The sequence below is a fragment of the Scyliorhinus torazame genome, chromosome 11 (genome assembly GCF_047496885.1).
Source record: "Scyliorhinus torazame isolate Kashiwa2021f chromosome 11, sScyTor2.1, whole genome shotgun sequence".
NCBI classification, from domain to species: Eukaryota; Metazoa; Chordata; class Chondrichthyes; order Carcharhiniformes; family Scyliorhinidae; genus Scyliorhinus; species Scyliorhinus torazame.
The window spans coordinates 229670788-229695258 of NC_092717.1; the positions used below are offsets into that span (position 1 = coordinate 229670788).

General features: G+C 48.6%; 1 protein-coding gene across 6 annotated transcripts in view; it reads left to right on the forward strand.

Annotated features, from left to right (window-relative positions):
• The window catches only part of prelid3a (PRELI domain containing 3A), a 45314-nt gene extending 27581 nt beyond the window's left edge, over nucleotides 1-17733 (forward strand). For 3 of the 6 annotated variants that reach the window (XM_072468407.1, XM_072468408.1, XM_072468406.1), the window contains exons 5-6: nucleotides 1284-1386; nucleotides 15471-17733. In XM_072468407.1, coding sequence (XP_072324508.1) covers nucleotides 1284-1386; nucleotides 15471-15617 — 250 coding nt within the window. In that variant the 3' untranslated portion in view covers nucleotides 15618-17733. Of the gene's footprint in view, nucleotides 1-1283; nucleotides 1387-12706; nucleotides 12790-13403; nucleotides 13655-15470 lie in introns of all 6 variants that reach the window. The other 3 variants (XR_011933482.1, XR_011933483.1, XM_072468409.1) reach the window with 3 other exon arrangements.
• The last annotated feature ends 6738 nt before the right edge of the window (nucleotides 17734-24471 follow it).

A 24471-nucleotide genomic window follows, 5' to 3' on the forward strand; every position in this document is an offset into this window, starting at 1 on the left:
GTGGCACCCACTACAGAGGACCTGTGGTGTGTGAGCTGGGCAAGCAACAGTGAGACACTTCAATCAATCACACATAAGAGTATAAACCAGGAAATAGTTTAAACAATAACATTTTTTTTTTAAACTTTCAACACAAATTAAATTTTGGTGAATGAAATTCCACACTGTGAAATTACATTATCAAGGCCAGAGATGTTGTTTGGACATGATTGTGATTAATCCCACTTGCACCCAAATGCATCAGCCCTGACTTTCTCTGTTATGTTTGGTAAATAATTAATGGGTCCCTTCTGCAATTTCACATCTTTACTTAGATTTCAATGCTGAGTCCATTATTGAGCTACTGTTACAACACAACCTGTGATGAGCAGGGTAACTCAAATGTAACTTTTAGAGTTCTGCGTTTAACCATACAAGTGAAGTAAAAGTTCAATTTTCTTCACAATAATGGAGAGTGCTGTTAGCTTCACAATTGTTCTGAAAACAAAATCCAGGCCAACGTATTTTATTTAATGGGAGATGGTGACTTCAGATTTAAGTTTTCAATTAAATTGAGCAAATGCCCATTGAAGTCCAGGTTGCTGAGATGCAATGTTATGACAAAACAGAGGAGTTATCAGAACTGAACTGCACTGTCCATCACCATGACAAGGACTTGAATATTTTTAATCACTTCTGTGATATCCTTTATGGCATCAAAGACTATTACATTCTGCACCATATGCTACTCTCTTCTGTATGTGAAGAAGATGTGTAACCAAATGTTGAAACTCCAAATTCAGATTTATGCTAGTCGACATACCTACTTTTCGACGAATCAAAGTACAAATGGTCCTGAAAAAACAACTCGAGGGAGATCTACAGTATGTAAAGTTTTTTTTAAAATAAAAGCGTACTGAATTATTTTTTTCCAAATAGGGGTAATTTAGCTTGGAATATCCATCTACCCTGCACATCTTTGGGTTGTGGGAGTGAAACCCACACAGACTCAGGGAGAATGTGCAAACTCCACACGGTCAGTGACCCAGGGCTGGGATTGAATTCTAGACCTCGGCTCCGTGAGGTAGCAGTGCTAACCACTGCACCACCATGCTGTCCTTACAGTATATAAAGTTGAATCATTATAGCTTTATTCTAGATTTTTGAATACCAAAGGCATATAAGTAATACATTCAAACATTTAAGGATTTAATTATGCTACGATATTTAAACGTGAATGTTTTGACATAATTGTAACCATATAATTGAAATATTGGCTCACCTGACAATATGTTGAATTTTAGGACCATTTTAACCCAGGAGGCAATAATCACAGTGAAAGGAGTTATCTTAAGTAGCTATTTGGAAGGATTGATGGCCAACACAATCTCTGCTAACGCAGGAAAGGTATTTGTGCAGTTTCATTTTCAATAGATATCTTTTTGGTCTACACAATGCTAAAACCATTCTGAATGGGAATGAGCCTTTTGCAATTCAAATGCTTCTAATCTTTAAGCTTGGAATAGATGAGAAACCACAGTCATTAATTAAAATTATAACTCTCAAATTCCCCCCTCCCCTCACCTTCCATCTAAAATGTTACTGGGCACCTCCTTGGGTTGTTTTGTGCCAGCAGCATGAGCGATGAAGGGCATGACCTCAGCTGCAGAAATAAATATACAGTGGAATCGATGAGGGGCATCAAGAAAGTGTTCGATACTTTTTTTTCATCATTCTGAAGTCTTTATGGTTTGTTAAATACATCAGTTATTTTGGCAAGTTTGATAACTGATCTGACAAGACAGTTGAACTTGGCTTTTTTAGTTGCCCTCTATGAAAAGAGGAATAAGAGGAAACCATTCAGCCCCCTTGACTTACCTTACAACATTTCAAGATTTTGATGTACTAATTTACATTTACTATTGTTACGACACCCGGGTCCAATGTACAGTCAGTTTCAGTCCCGGAGACCCAACATAAGTGAATTAACCAATAATTTGTGTATTTTCCTGAGATCTTTGACCCTTGGTGGCCGTTTTAGCTCACTTGGCTAGACAGCTGGTTTGTAATGCAGAACAAGGCCAGCAGCGCGGGTTCAATTCCCGTATCGGCTGAAGTTATTCATGAAGGCCCCTTGTGACCCTCAGGTTAAACCACCACCAGTCAGCTCTCCCCCTCAAAGGGGAAAGCAGCCTATGGTCATCTGGGACTATACCTTTACCTAGTTACAGACACCAGATTTGTAAATAAAACATTAAAAAACTGCTTATTTATAACCAGAGTAAAAGATGAACAAATAATGGAACAATGGTCTACTATTCCCCAAACACCATCCCACCCTCCACCCACATAAATAGGGGGAAAGGGGAAGGATCAAAATAACGGGAATTAAACTGGATTCAAGATATTTGAGGACCTCGGCTGCTGAGGTTGAGGTCTTTGTAGGCAATGATCAGAATGCGAGGTGTTGAACCATCGGTTGGTTTGGGATCCTCAAGCTGGGCCACTCAGGCCAGATTCTCAGCCTGTGGGATCCCCTCTAGGGATCCCCTCTAGGGATACACTTCAACTTGTGTCGAGCTGGCCGTACCCATGGAAGATGCATTTCAGGTCTGCTCAGTTTCTGATATGTGGTCAGCTTCAGCAGACTCACCAACATCTTGTCTCAGTTAAACAGAATTCAGCGCAGCAGTTTTAGCAAGGCCTTCAGGTGGTCTGGTAACTTTAATGGGAGAGGATTCCGGAAACCGGAAAGTTCCCCCTCCCCAGCTCTATCTTCAGGTTTTGAATGCTCACTAACTGCTCTGTTTACCTGAAGGAAATTCCACCCCTTCTGACAGAGAGATCCGAGAAGATTCTGCTCAGCTCTGCAGTTCCAATCAAAATTAAACCAAACACAGAGTCACCAAGCAGGACATTCCAGAATAAAAAGCACCAATCCCGTCGATGACCTGCTTAGCCCCGGGGTTGCAATGGATTTTATTGGTTGCAAGCGAAGTCTGTCAAGACATGTCACCACTGATGTCAGAGTACATCCTGCTACAGTTTTTTAAATTTAAATTAAAGGTTTAGGCCCCCAGCAATGCCCAGGGGCAGGAATTATAACAGTCAGAATAACAGGAATTAAAAGGAAAAGAGTCTGACGGGAATTCACAAGAGGGTTCCTTAAACCATCAATTAACTAGTACAGGTCTGAGCTAATAACTGGTTTCGAGTCCATTGGATAGTTAATACTTGAGATTATGACCACGGGGAAAGCAGAGGCACAGTGGAGGAAAGCGCAGGGGGCGGCGTATGAGTATGGGGAGACGGCGAGTCGGATGCTGGCACATCAGCTCCGTAAGAGGGAGGCAGCGAGGGAGATTGGTGGAGTCAAGGATAGAGGGGGGAATACGGTGCGGAGTGCGGGGAGAATAAACAAGGTATTTAGAGACTTCTATGGGGATCTGTACAGGTCTGAGCCCCCAGCGGGGGAGGAGAGGATGCGACGATTCCTGGATCAGCTGAGGTTCCCGAGGGTGGAGGAGGAGGAGGTGGCCTGCTGACCCGGTGCTAGTGAGGACTTTTAATAAGGCGAGGGGGGGGGACCTTGCCCCCACAATGTCCAGGGCGCTGATTTCTTTGATCTTGAAGCGGGACAAGGATCCATTGCAATGTGGGTCGTATAGACCGATCTCGCTCCTCAATGTTGATGCTAAGTTGCTGGCGAAGGTGCTGGCTACGAGAATTGAGGACTGTGTCCCGGGGGTGATTCATGAGGACCAGACGGGATTTGTGAAGGGCAGGCAGCTAAAGACTAATGTGCGGAGGCTCCTCAATGTGATTATGATGCCCTTGGTGGAGGGGGAAGCGGAGGTAGTGGCAGCTATGGACGCGGAGAAGGCCTTTAATTGGGTGGAGTGGGAGTATCTTTGGGAAGTGTTGCGGAGGTTTGGGTTCGGGGAGGGGCTCATCAGTTGGGTCAGGGTGCTATATAGAGCCCCAGTGGCGAGTGTGGCCACGAACCGGCGGAGGTCGGAGTACTTTTGGCTGTACCGGGGGACGAGGCAGGGGTGCCCCTTATCCCCCTTGTTGTTTGCACTGGCAATTGAGCCGCTGGCCATGACACTGAGGGAGTCCAGGAAATGGAGGGGATTGGTCCGTGGGGGAGAGGAACACCGGGTGTCGTTGTATGCCGATGACCTGTTGTATGTTGCGGATCCAGTGGAGGGGATGGTGGAGGTCATGCGGATCCTTAGGGAGTTTGGGGTCTTTTCTGGGTATAAACTCAACGTAGGGAAGAGTGAGCTCTTTGTGGTGCATTCAGGGGATCAGGGAAGGGGGATAGACGAGCTACCGCTGAAGAGGGCGGAAAGAAGCTTTCAGTACCTAGGGATCCAAGTAGCTAGGAGTTGGGGGGCCCTGCACAAGCACAATTTGACGCGGTTGGTGGAGCAGATGGAGGAGGATTTTAAAAGATGGGATATGCTGCCACTCTCGCTAGCGGGTAGGGTGCAGTCGGTCAAAATGACGGTCCTCCCGAGGTTTCTCTTTGTGTTCCAGTGCCTTCCCATTCTGATCCCCAAGGCCTTTTTCAAACGGGTAAGCAGGAGCATCATGGGATTTGTGTGGGCGAATAAGACCCCGAGGGTGAAGAGAGTGTTTCTGGAGCGTAGCAGGGACGGGGGGGGGGCTGGTGCTGCCGCATTTGTGTGGCTATTATTGGGCTGCCAATGTGGCGATGATCCGTAAGTGGGTAATGGAGGGAGAGGGGGCGGCGTGGAAGAGGCTAGAGATGGCGTCCTGTGTGGGCACGAGCCCGAGGGTGCTGGTAACGGCACCGTTGCCGCTCTCGCCGACAAGGTACACCACGAGTCCGGTGGTGGCGGCGACGCTGAAGATCTGGGGGCAGTGGAGGCGACACGGGCGAGATGGGAGCCTCGGTTTGGTCACCGATTCGGGAGAACCATCGGTTCGTCCCGGGAAGGATGGATGGGGGGTTTCGGAGCTGGCATTGGGCAGGGATTAGAAGAATGGGGGACCTGTTCATTGATGGGACGTTTGAGAGCCATGGGACGCTGGAGAAGTTTGGGCTACTCCCAGGAAATGCTTTCAGGTACATGCAAGTGAGGGCGTTTGTGAGGCGGCAGGTGAGGGAATTCCCGCTGCTTCCGGCACGTGGGATTCAGGACAGGGTGATTTTGGGTGTATGGGTTGGAGAAGGCAAGGTTTCGGCGATTTACCAGGAGCTGAAGGAAGAGGAGGAGGCCTCGGTGGAGGAGTTAAAGGGCAAGTGGGAGGAGGAGCTTGGGGAGGAGATAGATGAGGGCCTGTGGGCTGATGTCCTGAGTAGGGTTAATTCTTCCTCCTCTTGCGCCAGGCTCAGCCTAATACAGTTCAAAGTTACTCACAGAGCGCATATGACAGGGGCGAGGTTGTGTAGGTTCTTTGGGGTGGAGGACAGATGTGGGAGGTGCTCGGGAAGCCCGGCAGACCACTTCCATATGTTCTGGTCGTGCCCAGCGCTGGATGGGTTTTGGAGGGGTTTTGCGAGGACTATGTCCAAGGTGGTGAACGCCCGGGTCAAGCCGAGCTGGGGATTGGCATTATTTGGGGTATCGGACGAGCCGGGAGTGCAGGAGGCGAAAGAGGCCGGTATTCTGGCCTTTGTGTCCCTGGTAGCCCGGCGGAGGATTTTGCTGCTATGGAAAGATGCAAAGCCCCCTAGTGTGGAAGCTTGGATCAATGACATGGCAGTGTTCATCAAGCTGGAGAGGATAAAGTTTGCCTTGCGAGGGTCTGTGCAAGGGTTCTCCAGGCGATGGCAACCGTTCCTAGACTATCTCGCGGAGTGTTAGGAGGAGGTCAGCAGCAGCCGGTGGGGGGGGGCGTTCTTTTGGGGTGGCGTTTGGGTGAAGGTGGGGGGGTTTCCCTATTTGTGCTTTTAAATGTTATATGGGGGAAATCCAATGTATAATTTCTGATTGTTGTGTTTTTGTTTCTTTTTTCTTGTTTGGGGGGGCGTTTTGTTGAAAATTTGTTGAAAAATTTGAATAAATATATATATTTTAAAAAATACTTGCGATTATGTGCTGTTGTTTCCATCCAGTATTGGGCGGAAATATGGCCTTTTGGCTAAGATGAACAGAAGGTCAGGTGTAATGCCTGGATCTGGTATGTCTCTCTTGTGGGGACCATGGGTGGGATTCCCCGACCCCCCCACCGGATCGGAAAATCGCCCGGGGTTGGCGTGAATCCCGCCCCCGCCGTCCTCCGAATTCTCCGGCCCCCCCAAAATTCACCCCGACGTGAATCGCGCCGCCCACCTCAGAGAATGGCGGGGACCGGTGCGACTCAATCGGCCCCGGAGCCGCCCGAATTCTCCGGGCCACGATGGGCCAAAGTCCTGCCCGTTTAACAAGGGTCCTGCCGGCGTAAATCAAGGTTGGTCCCTACCGACGGGACCCAGCTTCGTGGCGGCCACCGGGTTTCTCGGAGGGGCGCAGGGTGATCTGGCCCCAGGAGGTGCCCCCATGGTGGCCTAGCCCGCGATCGGGGCCCACCAATCCACGGGCGGGCCTGTGCCGTGGGGGAACTCTATTCCTCCGCATCGGCCGCTGTGGTCCTCCACCATGGCCAAGAGGGAAAGGGTTGGCCCACTGAAGGATAGGCAAGGGAATCTATGTGTGGAGCCAGAGGAAATGGGCGAGGTACTAAATGAATACTTTGCATCAGTATTCACCACAGAGAAGGAATTGGTAGATGTTGAGTCTGGAGAAGGGGGTGTAGATAGCCTGGGTCACATTGTGATCCAAAAAGACGAGGTGTTGGGTGTCTTAAAAAATATTAAGGTAGATAAGTCCCCAGGGCCGGATGGGATCTACCCCAGAATACTGAAGGAGGCTGGAGAGGAAATTGCTGAGGCCTTGACAGAAATCTTTGGATCCTCGCTGTCTTCAGGGGATGTCCCGGAGGACTGGAGAATAGCCAATGTTGTTCCTCTGTTTAAGAAGGGTAGCAAGGATAATCCCGGGAACTACAGGCCGGTGAGCCTTACTTCAGTGGTAGGGAAATTACTGGAGAGAATTCTTCGAGACAGGATCTACTCCCATTTGGAAGCAAATGGACGTATTAGTGAGAGGCAGCACGGTTTTGTGAAGGGAAGGTCGTGTCTCACTAACTTGATAGAGTTTTTCGAGGAGGTCACTAAGATGATTGATGCAGGTAGGGCAGTAGATGTTGTCTATATGGACTTCAGTAAGGCCTTTGACAAGGTCCCTCATGGTAGACCAGTACAAAAGGTGAAGTCACACGGGATCAGGGGTGAACTGGCAAGGTGGATACAGAACTGGCTAGGCCATAGAAGGCAGAGGGTAGCAATGGAGGGATGCTTTTCTAATTGGAGGGCTGTGACCAGTGGTGTTCCACAGGGATCAGTGCTGGGACCTTTGCTCTTTGCAGTATATATAAATGATTTGGAGGAAAATGTAACTGGTCTGATTAGTAAGTTTGCAGACGACACAAAGGTTGGTGGAATTGCGGATAGCGATGAGGACTGTCTGAGGATACAGCAGGATTTAGATTGTCTGGAGACTTGGGCGGAGAGATGGCAGATGGAGTTTAATCCGGACAAATGTGAGGTAATGCATTTTGGAAGGGCTAATGCAGGTAGGGAATATACAGTGAATGGTAGAACCCTCAAGAGTATTGAAAGTCAAAGAGATCTAGGAGTACAGGTCCACAGGTCATTGAAAGGGGCAACACAGGTGGAGAAGGTAGTCAAGAAGGCATACGGCATGCTTGCCTTCATTGGCCGGGGCATTGAGTATAAGAATTGGCAAATCATGTTGCAGCTGTATAGAACCTTAGTTAGGCCACACTTGGAGTATAGTGTTCAATTCTGGTCGCCACACTACCAGAAGGATGTGGAGGCTTTAGAGAGGGTGCAGAAGAGATTTACCAGAATGTTGCCTGGTATGGAGGGCATAAGCTATGAGGAGCGATTGAATAAACTCGGTTTGTTCTCACTGGAACGAAGGAGGTTGAGGGGCGACCTGATAGAGGTATACAAAATTATGAGGGGCATAGACAGAGTGGATAGTCAGAGGCTTTTCCCCAGGGTAGAGGGGTCAATTACTAGGGGGCATAGGTTTAAGGTGAGAGGGGCAAAGTTTAGAGTAGATGTACGAGGCAAGTTTTTTACGCAGAGGGTAGTGGGTGCCTGGAACTCACTACCGGAGGAGGTGGTGGAAGCAGGGACGATAGGGACATTTAAGGGGCATCTTGACAAATATATGAATAGGATGGGAATAGAAGGATACGGACCCAGGAAGTGTAGAAGATTGTAGTTTAGTCGGGCAGTATGGTTGGCACGGGCTTGGAGGGCCGAAGGGCCTGTTCCTGTGCTGTACATTTCTTTGTTCTTTGTTGTTCAATGCGGAGACGAACCCTCCCGCGCATGCGCTGGGATGAGAGGCCCTTCGGCGCCGGTTGGCGTGGTGCCAAGCCCCTTCCCCGCCGGACGGTGGGGCGCAAACCTCTCCGGGGCGGGCCTCGCACCTGAAGGTGCAGAGGATTCCGCACCTTTGGGGACGCCCGGCGCCGGAGTAGTTCATGCCACTCGGAGCCGGGACCCCCTCCCCCCGCCCCGCCGGGTAGGGGAGAATCCTGCCCCATGAATTGGATTCAATTTGAATTGTTTTTTGGAGCAGGCAAGGACCTGGATTAGGGGTTTGCCCCTGTCCACACTCAGCTCTGGCTTTGTCATTCTGATAAAGTAATTTTAAAAAAATACTGTGCTCTAATGGTGCTCTCTGCTGGTAACCTTTGAATAATTATGGAATCACCTGAATGGTAACCATGGTGAAGGAAGACCAACTCGTCGACCAGACATGGGGCTGGATTCTCCGGTCGCCGCGCCGAAGTCGCGTTCGGCAAACAGCCAGAGAATCCCAAGTTTCTGACCAAATCGGGGGCGGCCCTGTTTTTGTGATGCTCCGGCCCCTATGCCACGCCACGTATCGACGGCTAGGCCCGCCTCCCCGATGCTCTGCCCCCGACCGGCCGTGTTCCCGAAGACGTGGGTCTCTCATGGTCACATCCATCGGGTACTCAGTGTGGCGGCTGCGGACTCAGTCCAGCACCGCCATTCAGGGGAGGGCCGATCCGCAGGCAGGGGGCACATTATGGGGGGCTGGACCGGGGCGCGTGAGTCGTCCAAAGGGGGGGGCACTTTCCGCCATGTAGCACGGTGCGACCTGACAATTCTCAGGGGCATATCGGCAGCTAGAGCCGGGTGCTCTACGCTGCCGTCCTGCTAGACCCCAGCAAAACAGGGAATCAGAGGCCATTTTGCACCAGTTTTTCTGGCGTAAAACGCAACTGTTCCCAGGACGGCATGAGGACATAGGCTGGATTCTTCGATTCTGGGGCTATGGTGTCTAGAACGAGCTGCTGTAGTCGAGGCGGATACAATTTTGTCTTTTAAAAAGCATTTAGACATGGGTATAGAATATGGGCCAAATGCAGGCAATTGGGACTAGCTTATTGGTAAAAACTGGGCGGCATGGACAAGCTGGGCCGAAGGGCCTGTTTCCATGCTGTAAACATCTATGACTCTATTCAGACTCTCAGTGTGTCTCATACACATGCCAGAAGCTCCATATATTGGCACACACGGCCCTGTCCTTAAAGGACTGCAGGTGGAGCATGTCCATGCATTGTGCCCTTTTAAATTAAACACAAGATTCTCTTTTTTAAATATTTTTATTAAGGCATTTGTATCGACATTAAACACAACCAAAACCAGAATAAGAACAAACAGGAAACCTCATAAGAAATAAATAACCCCCAACCTCCCTTCCGTTCCCCTCCAAGCATCCTGCCTACCCCATTTTAACCCCTTTATCCCCCCCCCCCCAACTTAATTTTTTCCAGCCTAAGGAACTCCGCCAGGTCGCTCACCCACAGCTTCGGCAGCCCCGAGTCCCTCCACTCCAACAAAATCCATCTCCGGGCTACCAGGGAGGCAAAGGCCAAGACTTCGGTCTCTCGCCGCCTGGACTCCTGGGTCTTCCGACACTCCGCATATCGCCACTTCTGGACTCGGGGCCACCTTCACCTTCAGCACCTCAAACATAATGTCCGCGAACCCCTGCCAGAATCTCTTCAGCTTCAGACAAGCCCAGAACATATGAACGTGGTTCGCAGGCCTCCTGCGCACCGTCCATATCTATCCTCAACCCCCTCAAAGAACCTGCTCATCCTGGCCACCGTCATATGCACCCTAAGCACAACCTTGAATTGATATCCTAGCACACAAGGAAGATGCGTTCACCCTGCTCAAAGCTTCCATCCACAACCCAGCCACCATTTCCATCACTAGTTCTTCCTCCCATTTATTCCTTGTTTCATTCAGTGGGGAGCTTGCCCTTTCTAATAGATGTCCGTACAGGTGTTTCCCCCCCCTCCCAGGTTACCCACATCCAGTAGTTCCTATAACATTGTACGTCTCTGGGTCCATAGGTCTCGGGGTCCATGGGTATGTTGTCATCTCCTTGCGGAGGAAGTTCTTAAACTGTAGGGATTGGAGTTCATTGCTGTTGGGTGGCTGAAGGTCGCTAGCCTGTCCTCTGAGTAGAAGTCCCTAACGGTCAGTGTCTCCTTGTCCTGTTTCGACCTCCTAAAGATGGCGTCTAGCCTGGCTTGCACGAACTTATGGTTGCCACAGATGCCCCCCCCCCCCCCCCCCCCCCCCCCCCACCCACTCTTGCTCAGGTTGAGTTTGTAGCCCGAGAAGGTTCCAAATTCCCTCGGGGGCTTCATGATCCCTTCCATGCTGCTTTGCGGGTCCAAGCTTTAGAGGAGCAGGTCATCCACATAGAGTGAGACTCTGTGCTCTCTGTCTCCTCTTCGGATTCCTTTCCCCTTCTCACGGCTCTGAGGGCAATTGCCCTCCCCCTCCCACCATGAGATCAACCATACTTACCCTATGGATGTACTCCTGCACTACGGGATTTCCCTTTGTTAGGGGGCCATCCAAAATGGCCATGGTCACTGTACTCACTATGAGGCCCATGAGATGTCCAGAGATCGTGAAAAGCACTAACAATGTAAGTCTATCTTGTATTCTTACTTTCCAGCCAGTGACATACTTTTGAAATGGAGCCAATGTAGGAAGCACAAGCAAGACCCGACAAATAGTAATGTGAAAGTGGCAGGATCTACTTTTGTTAGGTGTTGCTTGAAGATAAATATTGGCTAGGGCAGTGGGGAGAACTCCCTATCTCTTCGTCAATATAATGCCAGAATCCTTTATATCCACCTGAGAGGGAATAGGGAGATTCGGTTTAATGACGGCACCTCCAATGATGCAACATTCCTTCAGTAGTCTAATCCTTATAACAGTTCAGCAAGTTTGCTATATCTTGGATCTCCAGCCTGATATACCTGGCCCTATGTAGTACTTTATCACTCTGTCTCCTAACATAACATCAGTTATTTCTGATCTTTTGAAAGTCTGATTTTGTTACCCTCAATTGACATCTACATTTATCCATATTTTGTTTCATTTCATAAAGTATTTGATTTCCACTCCAGAGAATCGATGACTAAAATCTAAGCTGACACTCCAGTGCAGTGTTGATTAAATGTTGAATTGTCCGAGGTGACATCTTTCTGATGAGCTGTAAACTGCGACCCCGCCTGCCCCCTCACATGGACCTAGAGGACCTAACTTGATAACGCTATTTTGAAAAGGGAGGGAAGTAAGAAGGAAGTTATCCCAGATGCCCTGACCAATATTCATCCCTCGATCAATGTCACGTGCAGATTATTTGGTCACCATTTAATATTGGTGGGAGCTGGCTGTGTGCAGATTGAGATCAGGAAAGGTGCTTACAAATGCAAGCCTTAGCTTTTGGACATCGCTATTTATCCATTTTGGTTTCATTTTAACAAACAAACTTTTTATCTGAGGGACTTGCATATATTCCTTGTCCATTTGTGTGACTTCCTTTGTCATCCGCACCACAGCTTTCCCTACCTATTATCAAGCCCCAATTAACATTACCCCAAATCCTCCTCCTCAAAAATGTACCTTTCCTAAAATCTGGCCTTAACATTAACTCGGCTAATGAATTTAACTCTAATGTTCGCTGCTGCCCCGATGTTCTTCTACATGGGGGTCTGATACCATCTCATTATCGTGGCTAGAGTTTGGTAAATAATGGTATAATTCGAAACCAACTTGCTTACTCTGATAAAAAGACATTAAACATTGAGTGTTATATTATTACCAATGGGAGTCAGACCTTCAAAATCTCAGAAGTACTATTAGTTGAACAAATATACTTTACTGAGAGTTATGTTAATGTGCACAGATATCATAGTCTCTACATGTATGAATTTTAGTCATTACAAATGTCAGGGTTATTTAATAATGACTGCCATTTTCTAGAATTTATCAACGCACCAGAAACAGAGCAACTTGATATTCTTGTACAAAGCACTACAGGCAACAGACCTAACTAATGTTGCTGCAAGTAAAAATTACTAAACGCATTACATGAACATTAAGTGTATAAAAACAGTGGGATTCGGCACGTAATTCACTGTGTGAGGAATTTACTTGGGTCCAAGTATTTTTCCCTCAGTGATCCTAAACAGATTTGTTTAATCATATGGTGAAAATGCTTCAAATGTGTATCTGTTCTTAAATGTGTGATATCCCTCTTCTGTGTTGCTCTAGGGGTGGGATGCTATTGAGTGGATAATTCAAAACTCTGCTGTTAGCTAACAGCTTTCACTCCTGCATATTGCACTCCCCCAGTGGTAACTATTTATTTATTTCTTAAAATACCTAACTATCTAATGGCATTTTATTACAAGGAATGTGCTCTGGTTTGTGTAGCGTGGGTTGCCTGCTTAGTTTGTAAGTTTGTCCACTTTAGAACTTGCTGTGTGTGTTGGAAATGTTAAATGTTTTGAGTTTCTTTCAGCTATATGCATTTCTTTCCAAGCATTGCATGTTTGTCCCTTATCTGTCCCTTCTGGGTTATTAAAAAGCTGTTGCAGTTTATGTTGGGCTAACTTTGGTGCCGCCAGTGAATCATGTCAGAGTCCTGAGCTGTCCAATACTGCAGTTCACAAGTCTCATTAGTGACTTCATATGCACATTACCGAGAGATTTTGTAATATAATAGTCGTGTATAAAGCACTTTGCAAGTAATTATACTGTATGAAACACTGAAGCATATATAAAATTCAACATTTTAAAATTACAGTTCGAGCGTTCAGCTGAAAGATCCAGGGTAAATTATAATTTCTGTTAACTGAGGAGGGTGCATTGTGTGCTTTGGATACCCGTGTTTAATCTTGAGACAGAAGAGGAGCCAAAACACTCAAATGCGACAATGTGAAAGTCTTGCTTTCTATTACTATTGCAGCATCTGCCAGAACTATCTCATTTTGATCTGCAGTTGGACCCGTTTTGATCCCAGCCACTAAATACTAAATAATGTGGACTTCATTCCCAAATCCTGTAGCCAGCTTGCATTCTTCGCAATATTTTTGCCTACTTGCTCACCCTGACTGTTACGTGTAGAAGAACCAAGGAAACCTGGCTACGATACGATGTGCAGTGCTTACACTATGTTTGAATCATCTCATTGGAATGCAATGGTTCCTGCGCTGCCAGGTACATGAAAAGCTTTCCTCAAGAGACTCGTTAAGATTAATTAATTGGCAACGGCAGATATGTTTTTGTTCAATTTGGGAATTGTGGAGTATTTATGGAAGAAGTTCTCTGAGAGTAAATGCAGTATATCTGTAATAAAGTCAATTGAGCCAGCTAGATGGTCTGAATAGCCTTTACTACTTTTTAACCATCCACAAGGTGACCCTCTTGCAAGGTTTCTGGAAAGTATAAAATATGCTTATCTATGCATGTGATGGAAAGCAATGCATGTCCATATAATGTAGATTTATTTACAGAATCAAGATTTCCATTGATTGCCAACATTTTATCATAATACCCTTTAATTGAAATTGATGCATTAGCATTTACCCTTGAACTTATTTGTGTGTGGTTCGTTTTCATAGTGTATTTGCCTATGGTTCTGTGAATGCATGTTGGAAGCATTATCTGCCAGTGTTATTTTGTTCTAAAATCTGTCCAATACCTATTTTATAATGGCAGCCCTTGTTTCCCTAACAATACTGTTATAGTTACAACTTCCAGAGTCCTCTACAATACGTCGTGGGAAAATGCTTCTTTTAATCAATTAAATCAGGAGCTAAGTTTTGGAAAGAGTATTTTGAATGTTAACTAATTGTCCCCTGGATTTCAGCTTTAGCCGCAATTTACTTAAATATTTATTCAGATGTCTTGTGCTTTAACTGCTTTGTTTACTGGATTTCCATTGCAGCTTTCTATTGCTCTTGTGGTCTTGGATATGTTAGGGGTACAAAAATGGTACCTGGGCCTCTGTGGAATTTGCATTGGTGAATGATATTAAAAATATATTTGTGCTTTTTGAGTAAACCTTTGATAAGGCAGTTCTCAAACGTTAGATTGTAATACACCTTGGGCGAGATTCTCCACTCCCGCGCCGGTTGGGAGAATCGCCTGGGCCGCCAACATTTCCCGGGACGCCGGTCCGACGCCCTCCTGCGATTCTCCCAAGTGGCGGGAACGGCCCCGTCGAGTTCCGCGGGCCGGAGAATCGCCGGAGACACCCAAAATGGCGATTCTCCGGCACCCCCACTATTCTCAGGCCCGGATGGGCCAAGCGGCCAGGCCAAAACGGCGGGTTCCCCCCGGCGCCGTCCACACCTGGTCACTGCCGTCGGGAATAGCGCGGGAACGCTTGGGGGGTGGGGGGGGGAGCCTGCGGGGGGATCCTGCATCGGGGGGTACCTCAAATGTGGCATGGCCCGCGATCGGTGCCCACCGATCGTCGGGCCGTCCTGTCTGAAGGAGGACCTCCTTCCTTCCGCGGCCCCGCAAGATCCGTCCGCCATCTTCTTGCGGGGCGGACTCAGAGGACGGCAACCACGCATGCGCGGGTTGGCGCCGGCCGTCGTGAACCTCGACGCGTTCACGACGGCGTGGGAGTGGAGAATCCCGCCCCTTATTTATGACCTATTTTCTCATATGTGTTCTTTAAAAGATACCAGATATTACACGACTGCTTGAGATAATGGACACGAAACAGTTCTAAACTGGCAATTATATAACAGACTTGCTTAAATTATTTCTTAAGTAGCAAATCAAGTTCCATCTACTGGGTGATTCAGGAATTGCATTATGTCTGCAAAATGTAAGAGGATGCAAAATTTCTTGTCTTAAGATGCTGCGTATTTAGATTCAATGCTTAATATATTCTATACATCATTTGAACAGTGTACGATTTGAATATTTTTGTTCAAATGAAAGGTTTTGATGAACCTTTACTTCCCAGCTCGTTTGGTCCTCTGTCACGTTTAATCCCTTCTAATATGTTTGCTTTCAGGGCTGCAAAGAAATGGAGTGGATGTTAGACAAGATAAATGTGGAGAATGAAGAACTGGCAGTGTCTGTCCAAGAAAGCATAAAGTCAGAAATGGCTACAGCAGCTGCCAAAGATTTGTGGTTCGCTTATTACTGTGCCACCCTTTGAGTTTGGTTCGGGAGATTCACTTCGCAACTTATGTTCTGTGTCATTTTAAGATGCAGCTCATGTCTTTTTTTTTCAGAGAGAAAAATATAAGCTACAAAGCTGACCACCAATGTATCAAACAGCATTCAAATCTTTTCAGTTTCTCAAAATAAAACGATCAGCAGGCAAGCCTGTGAATATGGGATGCCGTATTTGGGATTCTTTATAAAAAGTTCTGTTTTTGCAGTGTCCCTCACTCGTCAAACTTCAGATCCATATATCATCTTGGTACATGTAAAAAAGATATCCTCACAGTGGAGTGAGTTGGAGACAATAGACAAAAATATACACTTGAATCATGCACTGTCTTGCACTTGATGCAGTACATTGGACTAATACTTGAAAGTGGAGTCGCTATACGTTACTGCCTTAGGCATTGAAAGAACAAAATGAAGTGTATGTATTTCAGAATTATGTTTACATCGTCTTGTAACCTTCATCAGTAAGTTCTATTACTTTTTTTTAAAAATCAGTGTTAATGCTGGAATTTAGGTACGTGTTTTTTGTGGAAGATCTGTCCAGATGAGATGTGGTAGCAGGGAGAGTGGTGCTGCAGACTAGATCTTGAAGCATGTTATTAATACCGCTCAAATTTGGTTTCAAACTAATTTCTGATTAAATCAAATGAAGTACATCGACTGAATTAGAATTAATCAATGTGAACTCTATTAATGTGACACATCGAATTGACCTGTGTTGAATTGGGTGAATGGCAAGTACATGTCAGTCATATTTTGGATAATTTCCTTGCTGTCAAAACAGCAATGCTCCCGTTATAATGGGGTTGAAGGACTATTGTGCAAATCTACCTTTGTAAACCTCTCCAGCACTCATTGCTTGGCATTTTACCAGCTTTTATATATTGCTGAAAAGAGAGCCACGTTGGCAAAGTTTTTTATCACGCACTCTTTGGGACAAATGCTTGCAATTTTGGAAGTACGACCGAATATTTTATTTAATGTGTATTGTGCAAACTCGCAGATGGATCAAAGGCTGCCACTTGTGGACCTAAAAAGTGCCTTGTCCCCTTCAACTTACCCTGGAAAGATAAAGTATCTCAACAATTTGAACAGCAGGTTAAGTATGCTGTTTTGGCTGCCACTATGCAGGGGCTACACAAAATGGTATTTTCCACATTAACAGGATCAGTCCAAAAAGACATTCTGCCTACCACACAATTGAACTACATTGTGTATGAATTTCACTGCTGGTGTGATGCCAATTATGTGGACCATGCATCCCAATGATTAGGTGATCGAATCGAGCAGCATGTGGTGCAGGGTACAGACTGAACTCCACCAGCTTGCAAAACCCAAACAGAATGTCTCTTCAATGTGATTCTGCGATTGAACAACTTGCTGAATAGTCCAGAGTGCGGTAATAGCTACCCAAACAACCACTGTGAGTCAAGATTGTAATGGGGCTCATTTACACTTTGTAGAAGCAACAGCCAATCATACACAGGAACCAGGGACGGGATTCTCCGACCACCCCGCTGGGTCGGAGAATCGCCTATGGGGGCAGCATGAATTCCCCCGGCCGCTGAATTCTCCGGTGCGGCGCAAACCACTCCGGCCTAGGCCCTGAATGTGAGGAGGATTACGCACCTTTGGGGTGGCCCGACGCCAGAGTTGCCCGCCTCCGTTTCGCGGAGAATCCCGCCCCAGGTCTCAGCAAACAAAAGGAATATGTTCAGGCCTTGCACCCTTATTTTTAATTATCTGGCAGTTTTGGTAGTGGATGGTTCACCATTGACTTCTCGATGGTATTGCCTCAGCCAAGCTGTGTTGATTTTTTAAACACTTGGCACCCTTTTCTCCTACAGTATAAATTGTTGTGAGAGTTTGATATTTGGCATTCTTGCATTTGACCCGATTAGCGCATGACAACAAACTTCAGCAATATGTCTCTCTTTTGAGCAACATTCAAGTTCTGTACTAAACAAGTACTTGACAAACATTTCTCCAAATAATTTAATTTTATTCTAATATAATTAAAGTATTTAATATAATTTAGTCTGTTGGACATTGCTGCATTTGTTTAAGTACTGACTGAAATGTGCTTAAAAATAAATAATATTTTCTTTGAAATCTTCTCATTTATTCACATTACCTGATGTTAGTAACCACACTGTAAGAGAAGAATCTTTGGGGAGATCCAAAGTATGTGGCAATTGGGTGGGAAAGTGGAATTGAGGTCAAAGATCAGCCATGATATTATTTATTTATTTTTAAATTTAGAGTACCCACTGAATTTTTTCCAATTAAAGGGCTAAATTGCATGGCCAATCCACCTACTCTGCACATCTTCGGGTTGTGGGGGTGAAACCCACGCAAACACAGGAAGAATGTACAAAGTCCACACGGACAGTGACCCAGAGCCAGAATCGAACCTGGCACCTCAGCACCGTGAGGTATCAGTGTTAAGGGTTTATGTCTTAATCACATACAACCTTTTTATGTTTTTGGTGAAGTTGGTTACTGAGTAACTGAACTCGTGTTGTTTTTCACGTATACTTTACATTAGTTCCACAACCTCTGTTGCTGACCGCAGAAGTTGTATATATTAATAACCACCTACTCCTACAATAATAACCGTCTACTACAGGGCCCAAAAAAGGATAGCGCTGAGTATTTTCTAAATGGAAAGAGATTAGGTACAGTGGATGTCCAAAGTCTTGGGGGTTCAGGTGCATAGATCCTTAAAATGCCCGGAAGTGCAGAAAATAATGAAAAAGGCTAATGAAATATTAGCATTTTTTTTTTTTTGAAATTTTTTATTTAAAACAGATTTGTAACATTTACAGAGAAACAAGGCCATATACAAAAGCCTTAACATATTGAAAACGAACAGTGGGAAAGAATAAACATGTTAATAAGGCACTTCCCCTATCAGCTCTGTTTGCCCATGCCCCACGTGTTCAACTAAACTAATGTGGCTCTAACAACCCCACCCCGGGGTGCTGCTGCTGTCGGTTTCCTATGCTGTCCCCTGCAAGCGACTTTCTCCCCTGGGGGATCCCTGATCACCCCCCCCCTTTGCCCTCAAGTCTTCTCTGCTGTCCTTCCTGGCTGCCAGGTCTGCCCTGCGCTTGGCCCTAGCCCGCCCCTCCTCCTACTCCCTGGTGCCCCCTGACCTACGCTAGCTACGCTGACCCCTGCCCTTGGTGCCCGACTGTCTCCTGCCCAAATGCTCGGGCCCTCCCCCCACACACTAAGGACCCATTAACCTGATTGTATCTCCCTGTGCCCTTTCAAGTCCCTTAACCAGCCCCGAGCCCATCCCCCCATCAGAGGCCCCGATCTCCTGCCAAAAGATACCAAGTGCAGGGCCCCTCTCTCCCCCCCCCCCCCCCCCCCCCCCCCTCGTTGCAATCTCCCAAAATCACCCTATGCAGTGTGCCCTCCAGCCCCCGCTCTCTGTCCAGGCTGAAAACAATCTTAGATAAAACATTACAGTACATGATAATTTAACAAACCGCCGCCACACAAAAGCTCTGAGAGCCCAGAGTGCTTTAGTTCAAGCCCAGCTTCTTCTTTTAATAAAAGTCTATTCCTAGTCGAAGCAAGTTAGAACACTGGAAGAACTAAGTGCCCGTTAGTTCAAGTCCAGCTTCTCTTTAATAAAGGCCCAAACCTGTTCTGGTGTCTCGAAGTAGTGATGGAGTTCCTCAAATGTAACCCAACGCTTCGCAGGATACAGCATTCCAAACCTCACCTCCTTTTTGTAGAGGGCTGCCTTTACCTTGATGAATCCTGCACGCTTCTTGGCCAGCTCCGTTCCCAAGTCCTAGTAGATGCGCACCTTGCAATTCTCCCATCTGCTGCTCCTCTCCGCCTTGGCCCATCGCAGCACACGATCCCTGTCAGCAAGCCGGTGAAAGCGAACCACCAAGGCCCGCGGTCAGTCGCCCATCCTGGGCTTCCTTGCGGGGGCTCTATGCGCCCCATCCAACTCCATGGGTCGAGGGAAGGCCTCCGGTCCCATCAGTGCCCCGAGCATACCCATCACGTATGCGCCCGCATCCGATCCCTCACAGCCCTCGGGGAGGCCAACGATCCTCAGGTTCTGCCTCCTGGTTCTATTCCCCAGCTCTTCAAGCTGCTCCTGCATCCTCCTCTGGCGAGAGTTCAGCTCCTCCACCATGTGCTCCAGCTCCGTTACCGTGTCCGCTTGGGTGGAGAGCTTCACCTCGACCCCCCTTAGCGCCTTCTCTTGGACCGCCTGCGCCTCGACCATTCGATCCATCACTGCCCTCATTGGGTCCAACGTGTCCCCCCTCAGTTCGGTGAAGCAGCTCCTAAAAAACTCCATCTGCTGCTCTCTTGGCCAGTGAGCCTCCGCTCCCGGGTCCCTGCCGTCCGCCATGCTTCGCTGCCCGGTCTGGGGTCCCTGCTGCTCCTGCTTCAAACATCGCCGCTCCACTCGACCACTTCTGGTCTAACTGTCCATACCCCGGGGGGGGAAAACCTCTTCCTTTCGTCCCCTCCACCGATTCAGGTCGCCAGGTCCCGAAGAAATCCTGTGAAACAGGTCCGTTTGTCCATCGCGGGCGAGAGAGATCCAACCTGCGACCTGCTTCCTCGAGGGCGCCCATGGAAGTCGCCTCTAGCATTTATCTTAAGAGGATTGGAATATAAAGACACAGGGGTTGCGCTGCAGCTATACAAGACCCTGGTTAGACCCCCGTTGAGAGTCACTATGAGCAGTTCTGGGCACCACACCTTAGGAAGGAAATTTTGGCCTTGGAGGGAGTGCGATGTAGGTTTACAAAAATTATACCTGGATTACAGGGATTAAGTTACAAGGAGAGATTACACAAATTAGAACTATTTTCGCTAGAGTTTAGAGGTTAAGGGGTGATTTGATCAAAGTATTCAAGATATTGGGCGAAATTCTCCGGAAACGGCGCGATGTCCGCCGACTGGCGCCCAAAACGGCGCAAATCAGACGGGCATCGCGTCGCCCCAAAGGTGCGGAATGCTCCGCATCTTTGGGGGCCGAGCACCAACCTTGAGGGGCTACGTCGGCGCCGGACGAATTTCCGCCCCGCCAGCTGGCGGAAAAGGCCTTTGGTGCCCCGCCAGCTGGCGCGGAAATGACATCTCCGGGCGGCGCATGCGCGGGAGTGTCAGCGGCCGCTGACAGCATTCCCGCGCATGTGCAGTGGAGGGAGTCTCTTCCGCCTCCGCCATGGTGGAGACCGTGGTGGAGGCGGAAGGGAAAGAGTGCCCCCACGGCACAGGCCCGCCCGCGGATCGGTGGGCCCTGATCGCGGGCCAGGCCACCGTGGGGGCACCCCCCGGGGCCAGATCGCCCTGCGCCCCCCCCCCCCCCCCCCAGGACCCGGAGCCCGCCCGCGCCGCCTTTTCCCGCCGGTAAGGTAGGTGGTTTAATTTACGCCGGCGGGACAGGCATTTTAGCGGCGGGACTTCGGCCCATCCAGGCCGGAGAATCGAGCGGGGTGGCCTGCCGAGCGGGGTGGCCCGCCGAGCGGGGTGGCGCGATTCCCGCCCCCGCTGAATATCCGGTGCCGGAGACTTCGGCAACCGGCAGGGGCAGGATTCATGCCAGCCCCCGGCGATTCTCCAACCCGGCGGGGGGTCGGAGAATCTCGTCCCTCAACAGGGAAAGACTGGGGAGATAAAGATAAACTATTTCCACTGGTTGGAGATTCTAAAACTAGGGGGGTATAGTCTAAAAATTAGGGCCAGACCATTCTGGAGAGATGACAGGAAGAACTTCTTCACTCAAAGTGTGGTAGAGGTTGGGAACTCTCCCACAAACAGCAGAAGTTGTTTCAGTTAAGTTAAAATCTGTGATCGATAGATTTTTGTTAAGCAAAGATATTAAGGGATACGGGCCAAAGGGAGGTACATGGGGCAGGATTCTCCCAGCCCTGGGCCGCGCCAGAGAATCCCCGCGAATGGGCCACTCCGCCCCAACGCCGGCACGCGATTCTCCACAGAGCGGAGAATTGGCGTCGGTCGCGGGCTGCTCTACGAGGCCGGCCCGCCAATTCTCTGGCCCGGATGGGCCAAGCGGCCGTAAGAAAGAGCCGAGTCCCGCCGGCGCTGTGCTAACCTGCTCTGGGCTGGCGGGAATTCGGCGTGGAAGGGTCGGATGGCGGCCTGTGGGGGGGGGGGTCCGACCCCGGGGGGGGCCTCCGATGTGGCCTGGCCTGCGATTGGCGGGCTGGCCGGCCTCTGTAGTTCCTTTCCTACGCGCCGGCCCCTGGAGTCCTGCGCCATGTTGCGTCGGGGCTGGTGCGTTGAAGGAGGTCACTGCGCATGCGCGCGTTGGCGCTGGCACCACTGCGCATGTCCTCGGCACCGGCGCAACTGCGCATGCGCGGATCCCGCGGCGCACAGTTCGCGCCGGGTTCGGCAGCTGGAGCGGTACGAACCGCTCCAGCGCCATGCTGGGCCCCTGCAGGGGCCAGAATTAGTACTGGGAGCAGCCCGTTCACGACATTGTAAAACGCGACGTCCAGGGAGTTAGGAAACAGGTCAGCCATGATCTCATTGAATGGTGGAGCAGGCTTGAGGGGCTGAATGGCCAACTCCTGTTCCTATGTTCTTATCTGCTATTCCACAATACAGGGAACTTTGTGAGTGCCATGGGGGAGGCCTGATGGAATCAAGCACCCTTCAGGCACTTAAATGGCCACCATTAGGCCTTTCCTGTGAATGAGGTCCCTGCTGATACAGGTCCCACCCACCTCGACTGGTCAGAGGCCAGCAGCTCCTAATTATCACCAATGCCAGCAGAAGTGATGGCAACTGCTGGCAATTCACTTACCAGAGGTCCAGGATCATTGTGGGGCCCCAGACCAAAAGTGGGTGAAGGCAGGATGTGGATTACAGGGCGGAGGCCATGGGGGATTGGTGTTGAAGGCTTCCAATAGCCTCCACCCTTCCTGGTTTCACCTCTCCCAGTCAGGCACAGTGCCTGATTATGAGGTGGCGCCCCCTGCAACCCGGGAGGCCACTGGCAAGCCCGGCAGATTTCGCTGAGGGGCATTCCGGGGGAAAGTTGGGTATCCTCCATTTAATCCCTGAGCTGCCAATAAATTGCTGTAGACTCCGGGATAGGCGTCAATTGGCTCATTAATGAGCCAAATTCACAAGATGAGTCCGGTGGCTGGGAATCCCGCATAAGCTCCTTCCGCCCTCACACTTAATTGGGATGGCGGGGGAATGTTTGCTGCCCCCGAGATTAAGGGGGCCTGGCCACCATCTTTTCTGTTGCATTAAACAGCCCAGTGATTCAGAGCAAGTAGAAATATGTCTGATGTCAATGAATATAATGAGAAAATAAATAAATTTTTTCTATTAAGTGAAACTTGCTAATTCCAGAAATCTGCAGGAATTTCCCCTAAAATCCTTTCCATGAGAAAATTCACAAATTGAATCAATAAAATGTACTCATGGGGATCCTAGATGGTGGCTGCTGTTGAGTAGAGTGAGTTTCATTGTGTAATACATTACCCATTCTACCCAAAGCTGTTTTTAATTCAGTCTAATGGCGCAATGCTGTTTTGATCTCATTCCTCTGAATGACTTGTAACTATGAATCACTGACTCATCTGTGCAGAGAAGGCAAATTTCAGCGTTTTACATCCGTCTCATTCACTGCTGTGGAAAATTCGCCTCAACTTTATTCTGTGCACTGATGAATTGATCAATACGAATTATTCCCTGTTGCCTTGAAAGTTGAAGCATAATTAAATCGTAGCTATTTTGAAACCGAGATTGCATCTACTTTTACTCTGAAGTCAATCCCATGAGTGATGAATGCACAAGTGTTACTTGTGGGAGAAAAACCTTGCCGTGGTTAAATGTTTCTCAAGTTTGAAGGACTGAGGGAAATATAAATATAGGGGGTGAGATTCTCCGTTAGAAATCCGGAAAGGCGATTGGGTGGAGAATTGCTTTTGATGCCAAAATTGCGGCAGGTGCCGATTTGACGCTAAATCGCAATGCTCCAACACCTCGACAGTGGCGTCAATGAATTCCAGAACGCGCATACAGTAGACACCGTTTGCATATCATTACCGCACCCGGAACACGGTATTCGGGGCCTCGTGATTCTCCGCCTCCGATGGGCCGAGTTCCCGACGGCGCGGTTCACTTGTGCTTTTAAAAATCGTGAAACCGGCGTAGCGGCTGGTGAGGGAGAGAGGGGGTCCGGAAAATGTCCAACATCGTCATAGTTCACTGACAGTTGTACCACTGGCCATGGAGCTTCTGCCAGGGCTTTGTGTGTGGTGTTCACTCCCACAGTGTCCCGGCATCAAGGTGTGATTGGAATGCTAGGCAATGACTCCCACTTGCTACATGGTCCGCCTACCCATGAGAACCCACTTGGCATGTGTCAAGTGCTCACTGAGCCGCGATTGGCAATTCCCTATTAGCGATTGCCTTCAGCCGCGTATTCAGAGGCCTCAGCAGTCGGTGTGGGTTATGGGGGATCGGTGGGGCAGATGGGCAGGGACAGGAGTTGCCCCCGGACTGGGGTTGGGATCCAAGGGCTGGCATGGTGGTACTGTGAGCAATTGTCCCCCGCAATTGCCCCCCCAGTGCCTTTTGGCACTCCCCCCACCCTTCCATAGCGGCCCACCCCTGCGGAGGGTCCCCCACCCCTCGCCGACCACTAGGTGGCAAGCCTAGCGCCCACGGACTCTTTGTGAACAAAGGTGGCTACTCGGCTCCCACGGAAGCCCTTCTGCCAGGTTCACATTTGTCAAAAGGAGTACTAATCGGCACCAGCGTGAACACTTGCTGGGAAGGCCGCTGAATGACAGGAAGCCGAT